This window comes from Periophthalmus magnuspinnatus, chromosome 16 (genome assembly GCF_009829125.3).
Source record: "Periophthalmus magnuspinnatus isolate fPerMag1 chromosome 16, fPerMag1.2.pri, whole genome shotgun sequence".
NCBI lineage: Eukaryota > Metazoa > Chordata > Actinopteri > Gobiiformes > Gobiidae > Periophthalmus > Periophthalmus magnuspinnatus.
The window spans coordinates 24,438,680-24,465,832 of record NC_047141.1 but is presented as its reverse complement, the minus strand read 5'-3'; the positions used below and the strand labels follow the sequence as shown (position 1 = coordinate 24,465,832).

General features: G+C 38.5%; 3 protein-coding genes across 6 annotated transcripts in view; 1 reads left to right on the top strand and 2 right to left on the bottom strand.

The window, feature by feature from the left end:
- Positions 1-492: 492 nt before the first annotated feature.
- On the top strand, positions 493-11,381 carry si:dkey-262k9.2 (uncharacterized). Of its 2 annotated transcripts, none has more exons than XM_033981302.2 (8): positions 493-619; positions 6,250-6,304; positions 6,919-6,954; positions 7,372-7,386; positions 8,020-8,088; positions 8,167-8,235; positions 8,323-8,365; positions 9,762-11,381. In XM_033981302.2, the coding sequence occupies exons 2-8, from the start codon at positions 6,259-6,261 to the stop codon at positions 9,805-9,807; spliced, it is 324 nt and encodes a 107-aa protein (XP_033837193.1). In that variant the 5' UTR covers positions 493-619; positions 6,250-6,258; the 3' UTR covers positions 9,808-11,381. The 2 variants fall into 2 exon arrangements, with proteins under 2 accessions (XP_033837193.1, XP_033837194.1); XM_033981303.2 differs by lacking the exon at positions 493-619 and adding an exon at positions 2,186-2,338 and having other exon boundaries at positions 9,762-11,375.
- A 51-nt stretch (positions 11,382-11,432) lies between these two features.
- fxyd5 (FXYD domain containing ion transport regulator 5) lies at positions 11,433-17,560 on the bottom strand. Of its 3 annotated transcripts, XM_033981300.2 has the most exons (10): positions 17,404-17,560; positions 16,282-16,327; positions 14,810-14,902; positions 13,589-13,720; positions 13,468-13,509; positions 13,038-13,079; positions 12,691-12,720; positions 12,301-12,375; positions 12,171-12,216; positions 11,433-11,832 (listed from the first exon to the last, which is right to left on the bottom strand). In XM_033981300.2, exons 1-10 carry the CDS (start codon positions 17,437-17,439, stop codon positions 11,808-11,810), a joined length of 567 nt encoding a protein of 188 aa, XP_033837191.1. In that variant the 5' UTR covers positions 17,440-17,560; the 3' UTR covers positions 11,433-11,807. The 3 variants fall into 3 exon arrangements, with proteins under 3 accessions (XP_033837191.1, XP_055083766.1, XP_033837192.1); XM_055227791.1 differs by lacking the exon at positions 13,038-13,079 and having other exon boundaries at positions 11,439-11,832; XM_033981301.2 differs by lacking the exon at positions 16,282-16,327 and having other exon boundaries at positions 11,439-11,832; positions 17,404-17,548.
- Positions 17,561-21,035: 3,475 nt separating this feature from the next.
- Positions 21,036-27,153, bottom strand: part of nphs1 (NPHS1 adhesion molecule, nephrin) — a 29,993-nt gene continuing 23,875 nt past the window's right edge. Inside the window, exons 22-30 of the mRNA XM_055228090.1 lie at positions 25,956-26,067; positions 25,639-25,820; positions 25,489-25,527; positions 25,087-25,206; positions 23,036-23,084; positions 22,622-22,748; positions 21,568-21,646; positions 21,351-21,493; positions 21,036-21,214 (exon numbers count right to left, since the gene is read on the bottom strand). Of these exons, the coding sequence (XP_055084065.1) occupies positions 21,128-21,214; positions 21,351-21,493; positions 21,568-21,646; positions 22,622-22,748; positions 23,036-23,084; positions 25,087-25,206; positions 25,489-25,527; positions 25,639-25,820; positions 25,956-26,067 (938 nt within the window). The 3' untranslated portion in view covers positions 21,036-21,127. The remainder of the gene's footprint in view (positions 21,215-21,350; positions 21,494-21,567; positions 21,647-22,621; positions 22,749-23,035; positions 23,085-25,086; positions 25,207-25,488; positions 25,528-25,638; positions 25,821-25,955; positions 26,068-27,153) is intronic.

The following is a 27,153-nucleotide window of genomic DNA, read 5'->3' as shown; positions in this document are numbered from 1 at the left end:
AGGAGAGAAAGGCGGTGTTTAAAACTTCTACTCTGACAGATGCCCAAACAGCAGCAGAAAGGATTGCCATTCACAGAGATGCCCTTATGTGCACAGAAAGCTCAAGGCTGGGATGTAAAAGTACTCAACAATATGATTGATTACTTGAGAGAAAGTTTTTAAAAGTATAAAGTTCACTTGCGTACAAGAAACTATTGGATTGGAACACTGTTCACCATCCACAGTTTACTACTTCTAAAGTGTATTAAAAGACTATGCACTAGCTCAGTTACTTTCCAGCTCTGTTAAAGGTAATAGTAGCCAACAAATGGGACACACGAGCAGATGAGTGTGCTTGGTTTACTCTGTTGCAAATGCTTAGTAGCCAATTTACCTGTCTATTATGAGCAGTTATGGAGTTTCTTGAGCGCACTGTATGGGAGCTTGTAAAACTCAGATAAGGCAGTATCAAGTTACAAACTGCAGCCAATGAGCAGCCACTACCATCTCACTTCCTGGTTCCTCCTGAGTACACCTGTGTTAACCTGCACACACTGACAGATTCATGACAACAAGGATCTGGCGTGGAGCGACATACCAGCACTGACAGCAACTCCAAACCACTTTACGCACAGCTACAGTAAGTGCTCGTTTTTTACTTTCTTTTTTTTTAACTTTATTAATCACGTGTTAATTTATTTTGTAGGTTTATGCATCAAGGCACTTATTGCAAGGATAACTGTAGACCTAAAAGCAGTAAAAGCCTAAATAGTATTCAGTGCATAAATGTCATTGGCTACATGTTATGGGCTATGATTTGTTTTGGAAACGACTGTTATTAACTGCAATCATCTACAACCGTATAGATTATGGTCTTTTGTCTAACTAAAGCTTTATAGCCCCTCCCTGACGATTACTCAAAACTAGACAAACACAACTTCGAACATTGCGCAGTGTGGAGACTTAAGAGGGCCAAGCACAGCGGCATAATAAATGTGCTGCCAGCCAGAGCAAATAAAGCCCTGAGCCTGAATGGACAACATTTGGACTAATGCACTGCATACTCAAACCTCTTGCCAGTGACCTATCTGTGCCCCCATTGCGTTTTAATGCATAGTAAATAACCTGCTTATAAATCATGACACTCACCAAACCCGGAGAGGCACAGCTGGGGCGCGCGAACAAGTGCACTGTATCTGCAGCAAAAGCCCGCACAGCTTTGTTTTGAATGAGGGAAAGTTCACACGCGTCATCGCACTGTCCTGGAAATGAGCGCACCTGCAGCAGTCAGGGTCTCGCGGTCCATGATGTCATCACCTGCCTGTCTATAAGCGCGTCTGGGGCGGCTCTGGGACTTTCAGGGCTGGTAAAAAAAACAAACAACAAAAAACAAACAAACAACATTTCATTACCTGCTATGATTGAAAAGCATAACTTGTAATTTATCAGCGTTTACGTGAAAGAAGAATTGAACTGATGACACGTGTTGGGACATGGACTAGTCTGATGTAGTCCTAGTATTACCTGCGCTCTACGGGGGTCACGGTGTGCGCGCATTCAAGAAACTGCAGCGACAGCCAAATCAACCTTTGTCTGGTGAAGAGAAGTTACTGACTATAGCACAGAATGAGGTGACCGTGAATCCCCTTAAAAAGTGTGGTTTCACTTGTAGGCGGGGCTTTGACAGACACTGAGCCATGGTGAGTTTCTCTTAAAACCTTATAGTCCATCGATATGCATTTCGGTTATTAGGAGATTTTTTTTTTACATAAGCAAGAACAAAGGCTGCAAAATCGATTTATTTGCAACTAGACCTACTACCGACACTGCTTGGTTGGCAGCAGGAAACCTTAAGTGAAGCCACAGTGCACATGAAGAGAATGACAGTAGTTTGTAATGCAGTTAATTATTCAGCTTAATTTTTTGGCTAATAGTTACTAAAGGCATAACTTTTAACCTAATTTGTTTTGAGACTAATACAAAACTGTAATATGAGCTGATTAAAGTGGCATATCTTGTGAATATTTGGTTCTCAAAACACCAGCTTAGCCTTGGTCTGTATCTGATAAAGCTGTGAAGTTTGGATGTGCCTTCCTCTTTTCTATCCTGCCTCTTGGGATTTGTACAGTTTCATAGGTGAGGGTTGCTTATTTTGAATGATTTGTCATTTGGGGTTTGGCATATAAAAGTTGTCTCTAAGGACCTATTGTGATTGTCAGGCAGTCTCATATCCTCTTAGTTGTCGTGCTGCTTGGCCTCAGGCTTGCCTGGTCTCACACACATAACTTTTTGTTTCGGGAGTAGCTGCTTCATTGTTTATCAGCTGGAGATTGCACTGTTATGCTCCCTGACAACTGAGGTACTGTGTGTTTATTATCTTTTTATTGTCATTAACGTGGTTCACTGCCAAAGAAAAGTATGTTATTGGAGATATGACTGTTAGTTAAGAAAAATAGAAAAAGTTACTTGGATAAACAACTCTGTGGAGATGGCAGAACTGACCTAACATCTCAATGGGATTTCCCTCTCTTTGCTGAACTTAAGTAAAGAGCTGATTTTAAAAATGGATTTGCAATGAATAGCAAATGACCTAAGAACATTTTCTTTAAAACGTATTCTTTCTTTACTTCTTTGTCAGCTTTGAGCCATTTTCCATTCACAGTCACTGCAGTATATACACTGGTACTTCTGCTATCTGCTAGTGTTATAGCCTTTTTATCACTTGTGTTAATGTAGTGTACAGTGGTGGCTTTATGTGGGTCAGTAAGCAAATAGGACAGGATAAAATTGAAATTGTCTTTGCTGTCTTCCTGCTGGACACGTCAGCTGCTTGCAAATAGCTAATATAGTGTTTTTTTATAGACTGTATGACCACGGCAAAATAGGACTGTGCAGTTAATGGTATTTTAAATTAATCGATTCAGTCATTTCAAATCATCAATGATCAGCTTGGTGCTTATATCTACAGCCAATATTGTCTCAGTAAAAGCCTGTTGTTTGAAGCAGAGTTTACACTTGAGAGAAATATGCTGGAATGTTCTGCGGGTTCAATGACACTGATAAAAGTCTGTTTTGTTTATATTATTGAAAGAATGAAGGCCGTGTATGTTTGTTTTTAAATAAAATAAAATGAGGGAAAATATTCAAATTGTCACTCAGGCCTAATGCAAAGGCAAGATATAGTGCCCATACATGAGATTACTTTGAATAGGTTGAGTACTTTTTTCTAGAATATGCAAAAACTTGTGTAAACTTCAAAACTTCACATTTTTTGCATGTAGGATTATAGTTCGGGACGGGTCGACCTATCCTCATGCTGACAGGTGAGAAGTTTAGAGAAATGTAATCTTCAGAATGAAACAGCCCTGCAGCGCCACTTCTTTGTCAAACCGCTTTGTTGAAGAATTGCTCTCAAGTTTTTCAGATTACTTCCTTTATCCCTTATTATACCATTTACCTCCAACCTCTCGCCTGGGGACAGCAGCTGGCACATCTACATCATGAACGTGCAAGAACCGATTATTATACATTGCAAATTGAGTCTGGTATTAAAGAACAAATTCAATCGGCATTCAAATGTACAAGAATATATTACCCAATTTGAAAAATAATACAGGCGTCAGGAGGCGTTTTGATACAGGCGCAGTGGACTGGGTTGATAAATATTTCTCAAATTGGATCAGCTTATTATTTCACCCAAAGCGAGTCTGAAAAGCAAATTGGATACAGAAGGGGATTTTTATTTGCGGTGTCTTAGGCTGTTTGCACCGGGAGATTTACTACAGCTATTCTAAAGGCCCGAACAGTCTGCACTCGCTGCTTCCAATCGGCTTCGGTTTTATGATTAACATCTCTCTCCAATATTGTCAGCTAAAACAGTTTTTATTCTGTTATTCTAGTTTAGCACCAAGATAATCCTGTTTCTACTTCACGCTACAGGGTCAGCATTTGTCTCAAAATTGAGAAACTGAGGCAGGAAAATTAGGATTATGCAGTTCTGTGCTTTAACGACTGGAAACAAGGAAAGGTGTTTCTTAGTGAAAGTGAAAAAGTAAAAGCAATCAGAACTTATACATCACTGTCAAACCACAGCCCTCATTTGTAATGGTAAATAAAAAGTGCCTGAACCTGGCATTAAAAGCTTCAATATTTTATCACAACTCCATTTTCTTTCCATTAGTGGCCAAAAGTAAAATGAACTTTTTTCATGTTTGTTTGTTTTTGCCCATAGCTACAACCTTTACTGGCCAGGATGGAAATAAGGAACCCACAAGTATCACAGTATCTCACGATAAATAGGCCTGTGGTCAAAGTGCGCATACTTGCATTATAAAACTGCATTCACAAAAGAAGGAAGAATGTCTGTGTCTGTGTGTGACCGACCGGTGAAGTGAAACATAAATAGACCCCTTATTTCCCACAGTGCTATTCAAATATTGATTTCAGTTTGATTGTCATAAATTTTGTGGTTGTTTGATACCGTAAAGATAATGTGGTCTTAGTTCTGATAAAGATCAAGCTCATTCTAGACTACGCCTATTCAGAAAAGCTCATATGTTGTCCTATTTACGACATTTTACTCATACCAATACTTGCTCAAATGAGTTTCTAGTTTCAACATTAGTTTTAGCATTGATTAGTATCTGGATATTGATACTTTTGACTTTTGACAACCCTATAAGTGATATAGATATAGGGATATAGTGAAATAAATCCCTCAAAATACTCTTATAAAATGGTATAAATCAAAAGGTGCTTGCACTGTTTGGCCTATTGCATATATCTTTGTATCTGCTTGTATCTGCTCAGTGTGTGGGCATGCAGCACTTCCATAACTGTATAATGATGAGTGATATTAGGAGTAGGAAATAGTACACTGGTAACTGGTGCGTAGGAGTTTAGAGGAGCAGGACCCGTTGTTCTTCCTTAGATCGTTTGATAGCACGTACCTTAACAATTCACCAAGGCACGTCACCTCCTCCTTTCCATTATGTCATTAATAGCTACTATGGAGGAAACCTGAAAACAATAGACACAGGCAAGAGACAAAACATTTGGCTCAAAACTCAATGTAAAATTTGTAGCATCGTGGGGGGTGAGTGTTGGTAGTTGATATTGTGCCAGACTTACTAAATCTGCTAAATCCTGAGCAGAGGTTGTTCTCATGCACTGCACTTTAAAAATATCACAGTAGCATTGTGTTGGCTACAGCTGGGGCTTTGTTTAACAGCCTGGAAAAACATCTGTGATTCAGGTTTTTGCGCGCTGAAGATTGGAGCCTGGTGCCTTAAGGAAATTAGAGGATTTCACCATAAGAACAATAGCAAGAAACGCACTGGCACAAGAGAAAGGAAGCTGTATTTTTACCATAATAGCTTTGCATTTAGGATTTGCTTGTATGGCTAATCCTCTGGTGGAAAATGTTGCAAGGATAATGGAAAAATGTGGAATAATTTGCTGACAGAACCAGTATCCATTTTTTGCTGAGGACTGTGGGAAATACGGTGTCTATTCAGTGACCCCTCTGTCACCAGCTATCTCAGATTACAATCTACATTTGCATTTTTGCTTTTTGAAACAGGCTGAAACTGTTGACTTACGTATTTTTCCTCTAGGGGCACCAATTGGGGATGTCATAGTGAATAAATGTTAAAATGAATGTAGATGTTTTGGTAGTATGTTGCAAGCTGTGTGAAATGGAGCTGAAGAGTGAGGAGACATTCGTTGAGACCCCGGCATGTGTCTTGCCACTATAGTGTAAAGCATCATTAACACTAACTTTTCTGGTCAACAGTATTTCACCTGCTTGTCTCCATAGAGATGTTATTGCTTTGCCTGAAATGTTCCACTGTGCAGCATTTAACTCATCTGTCTTGCATCCATTTTATTACAGATGTTTTTTTTCTATCTCCATGAATAGACAGGTTGAATGCCATACTGTGGAACATTCCAGGCAAAGCAATAACACCTTACATAGGGCATCTGAAAATGTTTAAGTTTGATTTAACAATACTAGTACTGTGATTTCTTAGTCAGTAAATAAAAGCAAATAAACATTACTTGCAATAATCAGAAAAAATGTCCTTATATGTGGCATTGTGACACTACTGTTGACTTGTGTTTTTCAACTCCAAACTCCAATAATAGACACCAACCATTGCTACTTTTTTCAGCACATTCTTTAAACCAAAACACCCAAGATTTCACCCACATCAATGAGTGAATATTAAAAAACAGATATTTTTAACGCTGTGCCTTTTCTCCCTGCAGCATTTGAAGATGATGCGATTGCTGCTCCTGTGTCTGCTGCTGCCAACTGCTACCGGTATGTTCTCATCTCCCCGTGACGCTTTCAGCTGATAAACATCTAATCACACCCTCCGCATCCTTTCGTTGGCATGTTTTCCTCACCTCCCAACACTAGTGCTATCGGTACACTCACTGTCCTCTGTACAACACAATTTATATATGCAGCTCAAAATCACACTTTCAATAACATGAATTAAATTAAGCAAATCAGATTAGGTATATATTCTGAAAATACACTAAAGTTATATATCGCCTTTCAAGACACCTAAAGTCATGCATCAGTCATTCTCTCCACTGGCCCCTCCAACCCGTCATGTGCACATCAGATTCATACTAGGGCAAGTGGTGGAAATGCCTTGCCTAAGGACACAACGGCAGTATGCACTAAACCTTCAGCTGCCCTATTACGGCACCTGGTATTCTCTCTAGTCTCCCAACCAAGTACTAACTACTCTGATATCAGATGAGATTAGGCATTTTCCAAGTGGTACGACATGTGTATAGTTTACCAGATCTTCATTTATCTGTTTTATGCTGACACGAAGGGCACCATGGTTTCTCTAGATTTTTATTCTGAGTCACTGATTTAAAACGGCTGACTGCATGTCCTGCTTTTTGCTTTTTCTACAGCTTATTCGGATGCAGATACAGATGGATCTGGTGATGGTGAGTTTATATAGTGGTCTAGCTCTTGTATTTGGTATTTAAAATACAGCTGAAATTGTCAATTTAATGCAGCTCAAAGAATAAAATACAATAACAAGAACAGTAGCTCATTAAGGTGAACTGGTGAGTGCCACTAAATCAAAAACAAACTGGACAAACTTACTTAGTAAATACCAGGCCACTGTATGTGGTCCATCAGTGTTTGAATCTTACTTCAGTACTTGCCTATTTTCCGAGCTCCCACAATAATTAATTTTTTAGGTTTAGTTTTACTTATATATGGTACTGACTATCTTGATCATGATTTAAAATCCATTTGACTATATTAAAAAGTAATTAAACAAAGCAAGAATATTGTCTCCATAATATTTACGAGTGGCGACTAGTATTAACTAAACTTTACTTTTTCTCTTTCAGATGACGAGGACTTGTGTAAGTTTATTATTATTTTGACTCTGCACATCACCGACAGGGGACTAGGAGCACTCCCATTATGCCCAGAGCTGAGGGGTTATGGCCTGAGCAATTAATGTGTGTAGATTAGCTCTGTATAGCTCTTGTAGTCCGAGCAGATGTGTGGACAGTGTACTCTCTGTTGCCTCGCCCTCCTCTCCACCATTACAGTCTGAATGGAATCAATTAGCTCCCTGGAGAGGCCCATGGCTTCCGCTGAAATCCCAATGAACATGTTGACATTGCTGCTGTCCCGCTGATCAGCTAATCGACATTGGCATTCTCATTCTCTGCCCACACCTCTGTCTGTCACTCCTCATCACTGCACTGATGGACGTCTGTGAGAATTACAAAGCTGTTTACTGCAGGCCTGTGGTCAGATGCCTCCCATGTCTCTTCTCCACAGAACCACCACAATTCATTAAGCTTTAGTTTTAATTACTTGTTATTTTAAATTAGCTATGTTTTTAGACATTACAGTTATTTAATAGCCCTAAATATTGCCACATTGCAAAAGATCATGAGGACCCAATTTTATTTCCTCATATACAGCCCAGATAAACCATTGATAGAGTAAAATACTATAAAGTAATATAAGATGTTGTTTTGTAGATCCAGAGTCTACCAGTACTAGAACTAAACATGACAGCCAAGAAACAAAAGGCGAAGACAGTGGATCAGGTAAAGTCCTTACAAACACAGTAAAATAAACAAGATAACGTTCCTCATTCTTTTCTTTCTCTTATTTCTCTTTTATAGACAAGACAGCAATGACTATCATCATTGTTGCAGTGGTAGCTGTGGCTCTTTCAGTTGCAATTGTAATTGGTAAGTATTACAAAAATGGAAAAAAAGTGGCCGGTTCAGATGTTTGGTTTTTTTTATAATTTGAAAAAAAAAAAAATCTTTTTTCAGCCATTATCTTAGTGAGAAGACACAGGATCAAACAACAGCAAGGGTGAGCATATTTTGTTTTTTGTTTTTTTTCTTTTCATTATTTAATCAGTTTATACAAGAAACCCTTCAAAACAAAACGGGTAAAAAAGGTATGCACGTTGTACTTGTGCTAAGTCAGTCAGCCTGCAGGTAACATAACCAGTCTGGTGGGTAACAGCTTTTAAGCTGTCTTGCCAATTTGCCTTACTTCACTTGTCAGCAAGAAAAGTACAGAAAAAAGTCAGGTGATAAAAAGCATGCAACCAGCATCCACCCATCTGGGCCCGTCTGGACATGATCAACAATTAGTATCTAAGCTTGAGGTCCCCCACACAGTCTGTAAATACTCAACAACCACTAACCCCTTTTCAATCTTAGACACCTAACAATAGCCTCCAGACATTGCCTTTGGGTTTACAGACCCAGTAGGACAGGACCTAACCTGTTCTAACCATTTGGCTCCTGAACTGTGCTCTGAAATAACAGAAAAGACAGAAAACTCCTAAAGACAACTGAAGGGACAGTGAATGCATTCTCCTGGCATCATGTCAACATTCTGTCAACAGTAATCAGATAGTGGAACAGCCTAAACCAGTTATAAACACCCACTTTCTGTATGCACTTAATGCGCTTGTTTTTTTTTTTAATAGCGGCTAGCTCGGACATGGCTTTTTGCAGAGTAATCAGTTTCTTTTCTTTACTTGCAAGTAAACTCTCAAAGGCCATTTTATTATCTACGCAAGTTCAGCAATAAAATGTCAAACTGTCATGATGAAGTAAGTGACAGACATGGCAGGACAAATCTGTGCATGTTTAGAGGAGCATCGCAGTAGTAAAGTAAGGTCATATATACTATTCACAAACTGCATTATTGGCATTAAACTATCTTGCCTTAATAGATTCAAATCAACGTAATAAAGTCACAGTAACTGTTCATTACAACTACAGAAGGTCTCCTGCTGCATTTGGCAACCTGTAATGCACAGCAACATAATAATAAAATGGCCAATGACTTTATATTGTCCCAGTCAGTGAGTTCAAATGATTCTTTGCAGATTGACAAATGGCACAAGCATTGTAAGTGTAAGTAAGTCAATAAGCAAGGGTTAAATTCTTGTGCAGGCGGATTACCAGGTGCCTCGCGGGGCTGCAGTCAGCTCTGAGTGTGCTGGTGCTGACTGATCGCTCCACTGAAAAGAGGCTTAATCACACGGCAACCCCTGGCTTGTTAGATCAACAGAGTAGTGCCAGTTTATAAGTCCCACCTGGGGATGAGGTGTGCTCTACAGTCACGGTGCACCTGTCACAGCCTCAAAGTTGCACAACCGCTCTGCGCTTTGGCTTTGTACATGGAAAAAAAAAATCATTCCAAACTTATCTTAATGATATACTGTACTTAATACCCACTTTCGTTTCAGGATTTACTCTGTTCCCATCGACCAGGACAAGAAAGATGCAGTTTAGTTCCTGGATGAGGAAGTACACACTTAGAATAAGGAGCAACGTGCTTTGTCATCGCCTACTTTCAACTCAGGATGGACTTTTTTGCACACAAACCTGCTGCTCCCTGCTCAGTTTTCTGTCTCAAACACATGCTATTGTTTCACCTTTGCTGATGTCATTTGATGTACATGTTATTTTCCTAGGACATTTGGAACATGTTAAAACCCTTTAATTGGTTTCTATTTGAGGAATCCAAATCAAAGCCGGTGAATATGGCTTAGAGCTTATTTTGTGAAAAGGGATAATTTGGCACAGTCAGGGCCCCCTTTACACTACCTGAATGATGTATTACTTCCATTGCTGTAAAACCATATCTGCTGCCTGTGGAGCCACCCTGTTTATGGTGAGACAGACCAGGCTGATCCATGCTAAACCAAATCTCTGCTCCATTTCCCATTCCCTTGTTTGACATTATGTGCCCTGCTCATTAACACTGACTGACAATCTGCAGCGACACATAGACAAAAACCTGCTCCCACATCATGAACACAGAATAGTGTGTGAACTTTGCAAAGCATAAAATGTTGCCTTTTATTTTGAATGGCTTTCACTTTAACATTCTGTTTCACAGATTGTAAATACCCCTTTCAATTCTGGAGACATTAAAAGGATGGAATGGCATTCTTGGGCAAATGGCAGTCACACTTGTATAGGGCACTATGGCACATAATTTCAGTTTTTTATTATTTAAATGGAAATTAACCATGCCCTTTAATCAAAGGCTTTTATTTCAAGGCACTGGTTGTCTTTCTCTCTTTCCTTTGTACATAAGGGAAATGCCGTAAGGGTAATGTAGCCGTCTCTCCGAGTCCTGTGTAGGCCAAATGTATATTTGTATTCACAGTAAAGTCACAAATGAAGTCAAACACTGATATTGACCATGTTTGGATCTGTCTAAGCATAGCCCCATGCTCTTGTCAGTCTCTGCTGGGGGCGGCTGTGTCTAGGCCAAACCACACCTCCTGAAGCTGCAGTCATGTTTGTATCAGGGTGTGCAGTGTCTTAAATACACTTAAATGCTATGTACCACACAATCTTAATCACCAACTCATGTATCTTTCATTTGTGTTAAGGAATGTTTATATGTTATTTTATACTTGTAGCATCGCCAAGTCATCAATAAATGTAAGGCAAATTGGTCAAATATTAGATGAAACATTTCAGTTTTTGCATGTATCCACACAATCACATTCATTCTTTACATGTTAGGACACATACTGCAGTTTTATTCATCACTTCACCGCAATATCACAATAAATTTATTTCTCCATGTGGATAGTTTAAATGCATACTGACTTTTCTTTTCCACTGCTCTGTGGGAGAGGTGGTTACGGCTCTATCAAATATTGTATTTATAACCTGTGTATAAAAACAAATAGGGGTTGGATTTTGTAACATTTGTTTATAGATTCTGACATGCATTATTAAAATAAGACTTGGTTTGCCAGTTCCTAGCCAGTTAGTATATTTGTGAAGTGAAATACTAATTCTACGCTTGATATCAACATTAAATTAACATAACACCATAACTGTACAAAACATTTGTGTTTAAATCATTCTTTATTTACCCAAACATGTATGATTACATTACACAATTAGTTTAATTATCCCAGGTGCTGAACTTAAAGGTGCGCCTGTAACTTTTCTGGTGGAATGCTTTGCCACATGCCATGGAGATAAGTTGCTTTGTCTGGATGTTCCACGCTATAGCATTAAGACAAATTTCTGTATTTGTATTTTTTGAACTGTAGGTGTTTTCGCTGCTCAAAAATACCTTGATAAATATGCATTCAGACTGTCACCTGCTCGTTTACATGGGGACTTTAATACCAATAACATCTTCATGGAGACAAGCATGTGATGGATCATCCACCAGAAAAGTTACTTACTGTACCTTTAAGTATTCAGTGCACACTGTAGTCTATCCTTCTAAAATATTTTAGTAATTCTATACTTCCTCCTCATGCTTGGGCCACTTGGTACGACCTAAAGAGTAAACACAAAACAGAAAGTATCCACATTAAAGCAATCCATCATATTTATCAGACGCAGATACGGGACTACAGATTGGTTTTCAGTTTGGCTGTCATGGTTTGCCCAACAAATAGCTTTATCATAATCATTGTGATCTATTAATCATCACAAAATCCCAGTCAGCACAGAGTTGAGTTATTACACAGCCAAAATAATTGTTGGTCATATATCATCCTCCAGCCAACTGCACTGTGGTAAAGACTGTGGCTAAAACAATGGACTTTGAATTGGACAGTGTGTTGCATTCGAACATTTCTCATAAACAAGATTGGCAATAAATTGGCACTTACTTGGATGCCCTTTTATGACACTTTGGCATTTTACAAAATTTTCCACCTATGAACAAAGAATAAGTAAATGTTAGACATGGCTGACAGTTTTGTTTTAAGAATTCTAAATAACTTCAAATGTGACACTTACAGCCAATGACCATTATGCCAATGATGAAAAGCATTGCTGCTATAGACAGGCCAGCATGACGCAGAGTGGTGTAATCTGCAATGAAAAGTCTATTAGGAAACATTCACTGGATATATTATATTATATATACATTCACCTATAAGCAATTTCAAGTCAAGGCAATTTGTTAAAGTCAAGTACACACAGACTGTTATTTCAACTTTCATTCTTCTAGTAGATCTAACTATGCATTAATTATTTCAGGCCAATGGCAAATTAGCACCATTGCCATGGGAATTAACAATTCAGAACAAATTATTCTTTTGATAGCTGAAAGTTGAAGTCCATGAACATATATATATTTATTTTATTTTATTTTGTGAAAGTTTATTGATGTGGTATGCATCTTACCATAGGTGAAATCTTTGTCCCATTTTGGATCTGAAAGAAAAAAACAAAGCACTAACTGTAAAAGTTTTGAATTAAGTATTTCAAAAAATGTGAACCACAGCATCAAAGTTCCATCAAAACTCCATCTATGTTGAGACACACAGCAGGGTGGCCTACATATCAATGCATTGTTGCATAAGGTACAATCAGGTGTCACAGACAGACGAGAATCTTGTTTTATCTTTATGCCATGGCTTTTGTTTGTAGGACAGGGAACACTGATACCGTCAGTCTGCCAGCAGATAACAATAACCCACTACGCCTATGGCATTTAAGGGAACTACGGAAAACACAGATATTCAAGTTACCCCAGGCAACAGCGGAGGGTTTCACGGGTGGGGGACGTGTGCCTGAGAGAAGCAGAGGGAGAGAAAGAGAGAGATAGGACGGGGGCAAAAGAAAGGCATGGGAGAGGTGAAGAGAGATATCTGTTATATTTAATCAGTTTTGTAAATATACTAAAACTAACATCTAGCTGTACAAGTATTGCTGTTCATGTGTTCATAATTATAATTAGTTCAAAAACATTAAGCAGTTACGTATTTATTACAATATTTTAGTTTTACCTTTTCCCATGCAGAAAAATGTACTTTTACAACACAAATTTGAAAGTCAGAATTCAACTTCACTAAAGATACTTTACTAATATTGGGGTCAAAACTACAAGATTAAATGTCAGACACAGTGGCTCCATCCACTGGCCGTTTGTATAAACAAATAATAGTAGTGAAATGGCACCTGTAGTGGTTGATGGCCTTGCTGAGGACTTACTCGGTACAGCTGTATGAAGACAAAAGGTCAAATGAGGTGACTATAGACACAATGTGTTAATAAGACAAAACGCAAACTCTAAAATGACCTGTTGATGTCTTATTTCCTGCTGCAGTAGTGTTCATTGTACTGTTCTTGTTTAAACTTGTGGTTTGGCCAACAGGGGAAGTGACATGGGAGGAGTCAGATGCTCCAGTGACACTAGTTTCCATTTTTCTTTCTGTTGCAAAAACACATGCAAATAAGAGTGAGGGAAAACACCTCCTCCTTCAAACGGAGTCAACCTAAAAGTACAAGGATTAGTCAAAAATGTATTACACACTCTACAAATTATCCACCAAATCATCAAATCTTTTGTACAGTAACGTAAATGTAAAGTACACACTTCTGGCTTTAAAGGTGCACTGTGTAACTTTTCTGGTGGAGGGTACCTGCTTGTCTCCCTGAGGATGTTATAGCTTTGCTCACAATATTCCAGAGTATGGCTTTACTATAGTAAATAGTATTTTACCATTTCCATGGAGACACCACCAGGTCAAGTTACAAGTCAGATCTGTGGAGAGGCAACCACGCTCACAGTACTGACTGCATACTGCATGTTTTTTCAAGGTATTTTTGAGCAATGAAAACACCCATTATTAAATAAATGCTAAGTATTTACATTAAAGCCTTAGTGTGGAGATTTACAAGCAAAGCAAAAACATATGCATGGAGAAAAGCAGATGGCAAATTCCCTATCAGAAAAGTGCATAATGCACCTTTAAAATGTATTCTGTCTGGACAGGAATTAAATCTAACTACAAATATGGCTAACATTACAGTAATTATAGTGAAATAAGTCATGGTCAAGGGGACTATGTATCAAAATCAACTGGTCAAAGTGGGGCTTACTGTGCCTCAATAATAATTCAGCATTTGGCTTGTACTACTGTCAAGCCCTGTTTTTCACATATTCGGTGTTCAGGCTTGTTTGATCCTGGCTTGAGCTCAGTTTTGCCCTGTTCTAGCCCTGGTTTAGTCCTGGTTTAGTCCTGGTTTAGTCCTGGTTTAGTCCTGGTGTAGTCCTGGTGTAGTCCTGGTGTAGTCCTGGTGTAGTCCTGGTGTAGTCCTGGTTTAGTCCTGGTTTAGTCCTGGTTTAGTCCTGGTGTAGTCCTGGTGTAGTCCTGGTGTAGTCGGTCTTTTTGTTCCAGGGTTAGTCTTGGTTCAGTGTCATTTTTGATGCAGTGTTTGTGTGAGTGCACCCGCAGTCACAGAGATGTACAGAGCTAATAAGTGGCATCTCAACATTGACCAGTCACAAGTGCCATACCAGGGGAAACAGAGGACTCTGCGGTCGGGTCACTTATGCGGCTGGTCCCATACTGTTCGTGATGTGAAGTCACAGGTGTCTGAGCTTGTGACACTGCAGAGAAAAAGACATTTAATCACCAAAAACATAAGTTCAAGAAAGTCTTATGCAGTGTCCTCTGTACAGAATAGACTTTACAGACAAAACAAAGCACAATGTTAAGCTTTTTAGTCAGACAATAAGAATGGAGTGTGTGTGTGTGTCCATGCAGGGGAGTCACAGAGACGTCTTATGAGTGACAGGCTGGGCCAATAACAGAAGCGGGATTGTGGTGGAAAACTGCAGCACAAAAAGACTGTTTGTTTTACCCTCTCAGCACCTTCCAATTAGAGCAGTCGCACCACAAAACCACCACTTTCAGAGCTAATACTGGAATTCCAAGCAGTTTATAAATGAACTATCAGATGACTGAAAGTGGAGGAGGAGAGATCAGAATTCTAGTGGAATACTCAAGTAGTAGTAAAAGTAGTAGGTAGAAAAGTTGCTATTGAGCATTGCTTTTATAATTACTATTACAACAGTCCATTAATACTGTCATTACTCATTATGTTATTATTACTCTGGCAACCCCTACCACCTGCTGCTTCTAGTACTGGAATCCTAATAGGCCTACTATAGTTAAAGTATTGAGTATGTATACAGAAAATCCTAAAGTAAACATTAAGCATAAATTATTCTGTTACAACAAGTAAAATGTTACTGTTATTGATTAAAAACATTTATTTGACAGGCAACAGATTCATAGATTTGGAACAATTATGAATTAAATGTATTTGTTCATGCTTTAGCCTTACTAAAGCATGAACAAGCACTTAATTCATAATAAACAAATAGTTTATTAAGCATGATTCAGGTTTAGTAACTACTCAGTTAAGGGGTTGGCTTTAGAACTTAATGTTAGGGTATTAATTAAATAGTTATTAAGCTTGAAACATTCTTAATAAAAGTTCTTCATTATGAATTAAGTGTTTTTTCATTCTTTATTACAGCTAATTCATTAGTGCAGTTATTAGTGAAGTGAAGGAAATGTTTTCTTAAATTCTCAATCAATTTGTTAACAAGTGGTACTTCTTTTCCATTACCATCAGCATCCACTATGCCAAAATATGTTTTTATTTTTATTTTGAGAAAAAATAATTGTACTCACGCAAACAGTATGGAGCTAGTTCCTGCAGTCCCTCATTACAATTTAAATCATTTCAAAGATGTCAGATAATTTGAGGACAAAACGGATTGTTGTCTGCATTGTCACCCTCATAAATATTTAAATGCACTCCCTTCCATATTTATCACACACCTTTATGCAAATACAAGTTTACTGGCTCTCAAGCTGCTCCCTATTCCCAAGCCACACTTTAGACTGCATTCAACGTGTGTTTTCTCAGACTGGTAATTAAATATTTATCTCTGTGAAAATCCTTCTGTGCACTCACCTTTGGAGGCAACAAGCAAGAAAAAAGTTAAAGAGGCCAAATAAATCTGAAAAACATAAGAAACAGGAAGAAATGAGATGCAGTCATCTGGACAGAAATAGCAGGTTTTGTGGTATTTTAAGATGCACAATGTGATTTTTCTAGTGCAGGGCACCTGCTTGTTTCCATGGAGATGTTCTATGGCTATTGGTTTGTCAGGAATGTTCCACAGTATGGCATTAAACTATCTATTTTTTTTTTCAATTGCAGGTGACAGAATTGTTCAAAAATGACTTGAAAAATATGCCTCCTATCCATAGATCTGACCTGTAACTTAACCTAATTGAGTCACTTGTTTGTCTCCATGGAAATGGAGTAATGCCATACTGTGGAACAATCTAGGCAAACAAAAATAATAACACAATACTGTAATTTCGCCATTTAGACTGATGCAATACATTTTGTCAGCACAACTACAACAGTCAGGAAGTTATGAGGGTTACCACACATGCTACTGCTTCCTTTGACTGAAATGCAGAACCACATGTCAATCATATCTACTTCTCAAAAACAAAAAATACTGAAAAAGTGTTTAAAATCCACCTACGCTCACTGTACTCGCTGTCACTATTGACATTATTATTTACACTTTATTTTTAATTACAGATGACATTGAAGGATGTGTCAGAACGACTACAAGCATTCAGCATTCCACCTCCTCATAACAAATACCTCTAAAGCAAATAGATTTATGTTAAACAGATACTTGCAGACATTTTGGTTTGATACAAAATGAATGTGCATCTTCTGACCTATACCAGTGACGGTGGACCCAGAACTGTGACAGGTGAATGTTTAACCACATGATAAGCACTGACAGGTAACATTAGCAGGTCTTGCCAATTTCCATTACACTCCAGAGCATATGTCAAGACCAGGCTGGTTGCCCTTGGGCGGTATAGGCGTCTCTGTCTGCATCCCCCAAACCTGACCTGATGCCTCTGTGTCACATCCTCTCCGTTCCCTGTCTGTCCTCTCATCCATCTGCGTGTCATCCCACATCAGTATCCACAGCTCTTGTAAACAACCTTTTAGCCCTCTGGTATTTAGTCATCTATCTATCCCGGCAGTGAGTGGGATTACCTTGGGATCCATGTTTGGGGGTCGTCCGAGGAACATCAGGATGTCGGCTCATGGGTGCATGCTGTGACTGGATGTCTGGTCCCTCCCATGTGCTTCAACAGTGCTACTTCCTCATCCACAGTTGCTATGCGAGTCTCACCCACTCGGCCTCATGACAGGGCCCTTGTAGTGGGCGCCCTCTGTGCTGTCATGGTGCGGCGTGCATCTTCACAGTTCTACATTCTGAGATAAAGAAAAATGTTTCAGAATTATTTTAAAATAATATAAATAAAAAGGCTTCATAACTATCTACAGGCCTACTGAATTACATTTATTTTTTTATAATGATATTAGGCACATATTTGTCTTGTTATTCACAGTTTCCTAAAATCCACCTGCCTGTCTCTATGTAGATGTTATTGCTTTGCCTGTAATATCACCCAGTATGGCATCAAATATCTTGCATTTGTTCAATTCAAGGTGTTGCATTTTTACAATGAGAAGGTTCGCCTCTTTACAGATCAGATCTGTAACTTGGCCAAGTGGCATTACCTGCTTGTCTAAATGGAGATAGGCAAGTTTAATGCCATATTGTGCAATTTTGAATGCAACACTTGATGGAATTGCACCTCCAACAGAAATGTTACATCGTGCACCTTCAATGTTTAATTCACATAAGCCTTGACAATTACAGCTTCACAGATTAATACTGAAACAATCTATAGTATTAACACACGCAGTACTGTTCTATGAATGTCAACTTTATAAATGTAAAAGTAAATGTATTTCTCTTAATCGTTTGTGATTGGCTAGAGGTGCACAAGTGACTCAGCAGCCGTAACCCGGATTGTTATGACAGACAAAGCCTGCATTTTACGCACAGCAGCAGAGCAATCTATTGTCCGTTCTGAAGGAATTCTTTTAGTTCAGCCTGCCCTCAGATTCTGTAACATTATTTAATTTTAACACCATTTGACCACTATGTGCAGCATGTATTGTACAGTATTGTAAAATATTCAGTCATTTTAAACAAGTTCAGTCATTTTAAACAAGTTTATTAAAAATCTGACTTACTACAGTATAGTACTTTTCTGACAGTCTGTCCTTCTTTTCACACGTCTTTGCCCAAGTGGAACTTTCAGTCTCTAGACCTAATGAGTCAGATACAAAAAGACATCATGAAATATTCTCCTTTGTGAATGCCAAGCAGAATATTTTAATCGAATTTACAGTTTTGTGAATCTCACCTTGGAAATGTTTCTTTTGGTGACACACAGAAGATTAGATTCCAAGCATGGGTCTGTGTTTTCATATTTTAAAATGACTGCACTTTATGAATTTTAATAGATTTTTGTCAAGCTCACTCAACACCATGACCACTGTTTACTGTGCACAGGTCACTAAGCCTACACTTACCCAATACAGGAAGATAACAGGCTCTTTGATTTCATTACACTGCCATATCCATCCTGATTAACTTTAACCAGTATTATTTCATGCTTGACTATTATTTTTGTTATGCTCCTTGCTGATCCAAAGTAGAGGCCAAATTAACTTCTCATTACTGACAACAGGACAGTAGTGCCCTATGGTGACTGCTAATATAATCAACTATAAAACCAGGGATTGTTTTCAATTTCTTTCATTTCCACACAATGCCAAACAAAAGCTATGTAGACCTGTGTGTATATTCCAACTAAGCGACCCTCCTGTAGCAGTGTTTTGTTTTACTGCATACTGAAATGTGCTAAACCTTTAGGTTGGTTTGAAAAATACGTTTAACCAAGTACAGTAACAGTTTCTGTATTTTTCAGAAAGGAATAGGTCACTCTGAATAAATATTTGAAATAGGAACAAAGGTGTACAGTTTTAGAGTTTTAGCCTACTAAAAATCTTTATGGTTGTGAGATACAAGTGAAGTAGCATTCAAGTTTAAACCCAGGTATTGGCACTATATTTCTTTACTGAGCTGAGGTGAAAACAATGTCTTAGCAAACATCTGTATTCACAAAAGAACTGTTTGTACCTTTTGTTGCAAATGTGTGTACTTGTATAGATCGACTACTTAAGATGTTTTTTTTTTTTCTCACAATAGAATGAAAACAGTTACCGGCTCTATATTAGTTTCATTTAAACCAGTACATAATTAGTGATGATAATTACATTTCTCATTTATCTTTTGACAGCATACAAATTAATCCATATATTTAAAATGATGTTTCAAATATATGAATCACAAGAAGACTGAGGAAGAGTGGGAGTGAGGAAAAACTGCTGCTAATGTACGGCATTGAGCTGTCAAAGCTTGAGTTTAGCAGATTAGGCCTGCTGCCGCCTGCACTGGAGCGATGCATCAAGAGAAGACATTTGCTATGAACACAGCAGTCAGCCTGACAGGGACTTAAACAATCGTTCAGTAATGAGACAAACACACCTTGACAGCCCGTGATGGAGAATAGCAGGCCTAATTGAGGAAACACTGCTCACTCAAACAGAAATTTATCTGTGAGAGTTCAGATACTGGGGAGGAAGAGGAATTTAGAGAATTACAATTGTGTAGAATTTCATCATTATCGCTGGCCTTGACAAAGAATTTCACAGCACAATCAAACTGCATGACATTGTTGAAAGAGGGCTAAACCATCATAAACCATAGCACATACAATAGAGGCCTTAATAAGAATGGAGATTGGTCCGCCAGCATCAAAAAAAAGTGTTCACATGTTGAATACTTTGAAAAGAAAATGACAGAACAACAGTGCACCAATGCAACAGACTGGATATTATTAGAGCCTCGTCACTGTGTGTTTACGGCACAACAACAGGAACCTGAAAGAGACGGGGAAACTTTGAGGAAGTTTGTGATCCCTCTCAGTAGAAGATGTTACAGCGGTGCTCAGAGCAAACAAACATATTTAGTTCTGCCTTCTCAAACAGTTATTTTTAATGTGACTTGTTTTGACACGGCAACACAACCTCAGCCTCAAGCAACAATGTGCCTGATCAATAAGCTCTAGAAATGATGCAAAATAAAGGAAATTTAACAATATTCTGTAGAGCTGTAATAATTAAATGTGTGGAGACATGTGGAGATTTGTTATCCAGTTACTTGTTTATATCCATCTACCCATCTATCTGTTAGTTATTGAAAACTAATTATGTTCATTTGGGTGGCAACAAATGAACTCAAGTCTTTATTCGATAAGATTTCAATATTGAGAGTCATACTTATTATAAAAGTTAATTCACCTGAAATGTAAGTAATTTGTGAGCTTGATTTTGTATTGTGATAGTCTAGGTATAAATATTTTATACAATTTTCCTTCTAAATCTAGATCTAAATGTGAACTATTTTGAAGATAAAAGTCGACTAACAAAACCTAAAATAAATCATGATTAGACTTAATAATCAAATAGTGTTGTGTGTCAGACTTTTATGGACCGAAAATGGCTTAAGTCTGACACAAGGCCGTATAATAAGAAACAGATTATAAAATGCTAAAATGATGTATTAAGAGAATATTTTGTCTGTTATCAAATGGGATGTCTTTGACTATGACTATGAATCATTTTGCTGGTTGACCTTAATAGTCAAATATCAAAACACTCAAAGGCACTATGAGTACAATACCGATCAAGGTTAACTGCTCGTCAAATGGAAGAATAATTGAGTACACTTAATTAGCATCTGCTGTTCAATGTTGTTATCAATGTCAAGTTTGAAGAGCCAAGCATTGTCCTTGTACTACACCAGCTCTCCTCGGAGTTCAAAGGGAAGTTCGGAATATTTTGGCGCCTGGCGAACATTGACTGGCTTTTGCTCTGAAACAAGCTAAAACACAGATTAAGACCATGTTATACCGCTGATGAAAGCCTACAATGTGTAAGTTATTCATATTATGACTAAATTCACAGCATTAACTGGTTTCAATTATACTTCAAATCACATGTAAGTGTTTTTTACACACCGGAGGGAAGCCAGGCAGTTTCCATTCATTTCTTTGATGAGGCAATCTCTGGTCAAGAAACAGTGGAAGGGGAGGAAGAGGAGATGTAGGTACATCCTGATACAGAGCCAAGTCCTTAACCTCTTCATATAAATGACCATGGTCTAGAGAATATGCATATACTTAACACAATGGACTCAAATAGCTTGTATACGGCAGGCTGTAGTGTGAGCCTTACCCAGCCTGTGGATTTCCTCCGGGTGTGGGCTGACAGGAGGTCTGTAATCAACAGTGGGGTAGTAATAATGAGGGCCTTCCTGAATGAGCAAAACACACAAGAATGCAGCACTTAAATTTGAACACAAAGGCAACAGATATAAATAGTTTACTTGGTTAGTGGACATGTGCTATTATTCCAAGTATTTAAGTAGAATTTATGTTTAAGAGCTCCAACAGTGTAGAATCTTGGTAATTAACTACTTCCTATACATGCCATACCATCCCATCATCTCATCAATCATTGTCCTTAGGCAAGATGCTTCTAGTATGAATTTGGTATGTGTGTGTGAGTGTTGGCTGTGGTCATAGGAGCCAATGATGAAGATTGGCAGCCTCCATTCAGTCAGTCTAGTGCAGGGCAGCTGTGGTTGCAATAGTTAATTACCAACTCCTAGTATGAAATAAATGAATAACACATGGAATTGTCAAGCAAATCTGAAGCATCTAGAAGAGCACTATATAAGCACTCCTCTAGACATGGTATATTTGTTGTCATTTCAGTACAATTAACAGTTAAAATACTAAGTAGTTTCTATACCAAAGTGTGTGCAAAAAGGAAAATGCAGTGAAAGAGAATCAGAAATCTGACCTTCTTGTGGGTTCTACTTGATATGTATAGCTTTATATCAGGCACAATAAACCCCATCTCAGAGGAGATTTAAGATTTCATTATCCAATGCCTCCTATGTGCCTCTATTTGCCCCACTCAACAGTTTTCTTCAAGGTTCAAATCCTTGTTGGCCTTTTTAAAGTACAAAATGATAATTTCTCCCGGATCAATGTATATTTTGAATGCTAATTGTGCGATATTGATCGTTTTTCCACTGCCATGAACAGCTAGGGCTTTCATTAGATTAACTATCCATTTAGCTTGATGTGGCAGAGTTCCCCTATCCCTTTATGCCAGATCTCTTTAACCCATCCGTAACCTCTTTCTTCTTTTTATCTCTTTCCCCTCCCTGCATATTTTCTGTGTTCTCTCCTCGTCCTCGTCCTCTCCCCCTCTCTCTCACCATTGCATAGCTTTCATACAGGTTGCTGTCTGTCTCGGATCCGGAGTCAATGATTAGAGTGCGCTGGGCAGCCTTGTTGATCTTCTCTCTGCTTTCATACTTATTGCTTACAGTTGACTGAATAGACCTGTGGGGGGAAATCAGTACGTCATTCGCGCTTATGTTTTGATAACAATCATAATGCAATAATTCTTCACCTCCCCTATCACATCATCTAGTATATTTGTTTATTGCTGCATTGTGGTGCAAGTTTAATGGCACTAATATAAATTGATATTGACAGCAGCTTGTTGTTTTGCCTGCTTGGCTCTTTTAGCAGCCAGGGAACAGCCAATGGATCATGTCTCAGGCTTCTCAGAGTGGATTGGATATATGTCTCTTTATTACTTTTACTACCGCAGTGCCTTAACTTACCCCTCCTCTTCTTTCTTTGCTCCATTGGGCACGGTGCCTTCCACACCCCCTGCAGAGTGAGCAGAAACACAGGGAAGCTGGCTCAGACTTAGGAAATTAGGGCCAGAAAAGAGAGGCTCCATCTCCAGAACACTGCAAATGATCAGTGTAATGAAAAGTCGAGGGAGTGGCAGCCAGGCCAGATAGAGCTGAATATATCACCGTCTGAAGATTTATAGCCACAGATGAAAACTACTACTAACTTGTGACATTTATCTAAATTTGTACTTTGTGCTCTACTAATAAACGTGTACTTTACTTTTATTATGTTATGAATGTTTGGAGTAGTAATTATAGGCCAAGGAGAAGACAATTTTTGTTTACCCAGATGATAAATTCAGGGTTTTAAGGAATTTGGTATTATAAAAAATAAGTTTAGTGGAAATTTTACTCATGATGAACATAACCACACTGCTCCTCCTGAATCTGAGGTTTGACCAGAGAAGGACCTGTGTTTGCAGTATAGTAAGTCAGACCTGTTCTCAGTGCTTGTTGGACTTAGCCAGGGTAGCCTTTTGTCACCGGTTCTGTTAATTGTTTTTCTGGATAGAATTTCTAGGCACACTCAGAAAGTGGGCCAGAAAGTGTCCAGTTTAGGGACCACAGGATCTCATCTCTGCTATTTGCAGATGATGTTGTCTTGATGGCTTCATCAAGCCAGGACATGCAACATGTGCTGGGGAAGTTTGGACCCAATTGTGAAGTGGCTGGGAAGAAAATCAGCTCCTCCAAATTTGAGGCCATGGTTTTCAATCAGAAAAAGTTGACTTGCAGACTCCAGATGCATGGAGAATCCATGGAGTGGAGGAGTTCAAGTATCTCTGGGTCTTTTTCAGGAGTGAGGGAAAGATGAACCGTGAGATTGACATCGGTGCAGCCTCTCCAGTGATGCAGATGCTGTATCGGACTGTTGTGGTGAAGAAGGAGCTGAGTCAAAAGGCAAAGCTCTCGATTTACCCGTCAGTCTATGTTCCTACCCTCACCTATGGTCATGAGCTTAGGGTAATGACCAAAAGAATAAGATCGCAGATAGGTGGTTAGGTGGTTGGGTGCTCCCTTAGAGATAGGGGGAGGAGCTCAGTCACATGGGAGGAGTTCAGAGTAGAGCTGCTGCTCCTCCACATTAAGTAGAGAGGTGGCTCGGGCATCAGCTCTGGATGCTTCCTGAACGCCTCCCTGGGAAGGTGTTCACAGGCCCTGGAGAAGACCCAGGACACACTAGACACACCATGTCTCTTAGGATCCGTATGGAGGAGGTAGAGGACTCATGTGTCCGGGTGAGGGAAGTCTGGAGATGGATGGATGATGAACATAATAGTTTTGTCAATGAAAATTGTATCATTTATTGTATTTCTCGAAAAGAACTATATTCTAAATATTGGGACCCTGCTCCTTATTACTTACTCAGCCTTTAGATTTGTTCTGCTATTCTATAGCTCTCTTTGTTATCAAGAATTGTTTTTAAATTGTATTATTTGAGCTCCTGTGTCCAAGTAAATTCATTTGTGGATCAATAATGTTTGTCTTTGTCTATGAGCAGCTTCGAATTTGTCCAGTTTTTAGCTATAGCCTTTGCAAGATCCTATTTTTGGACTTTTGAACCTAGCCGTATGTAAAAAAAAAAAAAAAAAAAAAGATGATAAAAACAGACCCTGGATAAAAGGAGGAATGGCAGTTAGAGTGAAGCACAAATGAATAGCGACAAAGGCAAAGATGGAGGAAGGACGTGAGCCTGGCAAATGAGATAAAAGATATGTATAAAACAGTGAAGTGACAGTTGTGAGGGATGAATGTGGCAGCTGGGAGGGAGTTCAGGGAGTGAGACGAAAAAGAGGAGACAGGGCAGACGGATGGAGCCACGCGGCCAGATTGGGAGAAAGTGAGAGACAATTGCATCATGGTTGGCTGGTAATCTCTTTAGAGTTTTGTTGAAGAATCAGGACATTATTGAAGCAGGCATTGATGGAGGGAACACTTACACTGCACATAGATTAAAAGCTCATTATCCTTACCTGTGTGACCTTGCCTCTTTCTCCACTTTAGTCCAAAAAAACAGCCCAGCAAATTGACTAGCAGCAAAACTCCGAAAACGACTGTGAAAACCACTGTCAATGTTGGCACTGCACCTGAAGCTGCCCACACAAAAAACGATTACATATTAGTCTAATGTAAAACAGCAAGGTAAAGTAATATTGAAATAAGGGATGGTAGACCCAAGCACTCTCTCTATTGTCTTTATTGATTAGGAACAAGGGATGAGGTAAGCATGGGCACCATGACAACCACTGCCTTCAATAAGCAAACATTTTGAAAAGTGATGCATATATTAACATGGATGTGCCAAACCAAGCTACACTGCAAACAGTAATTTCCCCTTAAGAGCTCTTTTTTGGCAAGTGTGATAGGATTCTTACTGTGCTCTTCTTCAGTGGGAGCAACCATTTTTGGCAAATCTAAAGAGAGACACAAATGAGAACAAATGGGAATGGAGCCATGTTTTGCATTATAAGATTATGCTAAGTACAGTATGGGTAAGTAAGGATCTAATGTTACACCAAGCTGACCCATGGTGGTGATGGTCAGTACTGCATTATTGTCTGCGTAAGCGCTCTCCCCAATAGCGTTGATGGCATTGATGGAGAAGTTGTAGGTGGTATTAGGCAGCAGACCAGTCACAGTGAAAGTAGCCTCTCCGGGAGGAAACACGTCCATGTACAGGAAACTGGCTGACTTGTCCCAGTGGTATCTGACAATGGCCAATTAACACAACTTATGTTACTGCAATTACACATTTTAAATCAAATCTTTTTTTTTATTCCAAATTCTAAAACATACATATCATTACAGGGAAAAATTAATTAATAATACCATATAAAGTTACCTCACACGAAACCTTTGAGACAATCCACCATCAAACCCAGGAATCCATTCCAGAGTGACTGAGTCATAGGAGACACTGACGAGGCGAAAAGATGAAGGAGGGTCTGGGTGATCTAAGAGCACAAAATACACAAAGTAGAAAGAGTAAAGGTACTTGTGGGTTTTTTGAATACAGCTGGAGAGCAGAAAGCCATGACTTGATAAGTGCCTATTTGAAAAGCCTTCAGGAGTTCCAAGGTTAAGATGTGTGCTGTGAGATAATGGAGCGGTTATTTGAACAGTCTGTGAAATAACACTGGGCCCTCTGGCCTGTGATTCCTTGTGAGCTCACAAGGAATCACAATGCAAAGATTAAAGAGAAGCATTCTAGTTTCAAAACCAACAACAGGATGTCAAAACATGCAGCAATATTCTACTCGGTTCCTCTAATTTATTTTTATGTGGGAAATATTCAAGGGGTTTGTTTTAGGCTTTTAAAACTGTGCTTTGTTGTTGAATGACTAAAGGAGTATTTACCTCTACAACGCTATGTGCACAGTGCCGACTTCTACATTCTATGACCAACGCTAACCCACTCTTTATTAAACTAAAAACATTAAAACTAAACAATCTGGTTGAATTTAATACAGCAGTTGTTATGTATAAGGGCCATAACCACATGCTTCCACACTGTATCCAGGAGCTGTTCAGACCTAGAGAGAGTCGCTATAATCTGAGGGGAACTGGCATCTTCCAAAAAACTATGGCAAGAACTACAAAAAAATCTATGTGCATCTCAGTTACAGGGGTTAATTTATGGAATTGTTTGGACAATGAATTAAAAAGCTGCACATCAATCAAAGTATTTAAGAAAACGTATAAATTAAAAATTCTAAAAATATAGAGCAATAGTATAACTGTTACTATGACAACTGAACTGAACATTAAAGAATATAGTATAAACTTTGTCTACTACATAATATGAATTTTGTAATAAGAAAACAAAATAGTAATAATAATAATAATATGTTGATGATTAAAAATAACACCTATGATCATGATAAAAAAAGGACTACTAATGATTATTATATATATAAATATAAATCCAGAGGTAACCGTAAGAATATAAAAACAAATGTATTTCTTCTGTATTGTATATTGTATATTATTCTTTATATGTGGAATTAGGCAGGCATAAATAAGCTTAGCTTCAGCCAATG

Bases quoted from the DNA above. Each gene is read 5' to 3' on its own strand.
- fxyd5 (XM_033981300.2), bottom strand. From the start codon at position 17,439: ATGTTCCTCGGACGACCCCCAAACATGGATCCCAAG. The intron at 14,903-16,281 runs GTGAGTGCACAG...TTTTCTCTGCAG, and splicing joins CTTGCTTGTTGCCTCCAAAG to TGTCACAAGCTCAGACACCT. The intron at 12,721-13,037 runs GTAACTTGAATA...TTTTTCTTTCAG, and splicing joins ACCCTCCGCTGTTGCCTGGG to ATCCAAAATGGGACAAAGAT.
- si:dkey-262k9.2 (XM_033981302.2), top strand. From the start codon at position 6,259: ATGATGCGATTGCTGCTCCTGTGTCTGCTGCTGCCAACTGCTACCG. The intron at 6,305-6,918 runs GTATGTTCTCAT...CTTTTTCTACAG, and splicing joins GCTGCTGCCAACTGCTACCG to CTTATTCGGATGCAGATACA. The intron at 8,089-8,166 runs GTAAAGTCCTTA...TCTCTTTTATAG, and splicing joins AGGCGAAGACAGTGGATCAG to ACAAGACAGCAATGACTATC.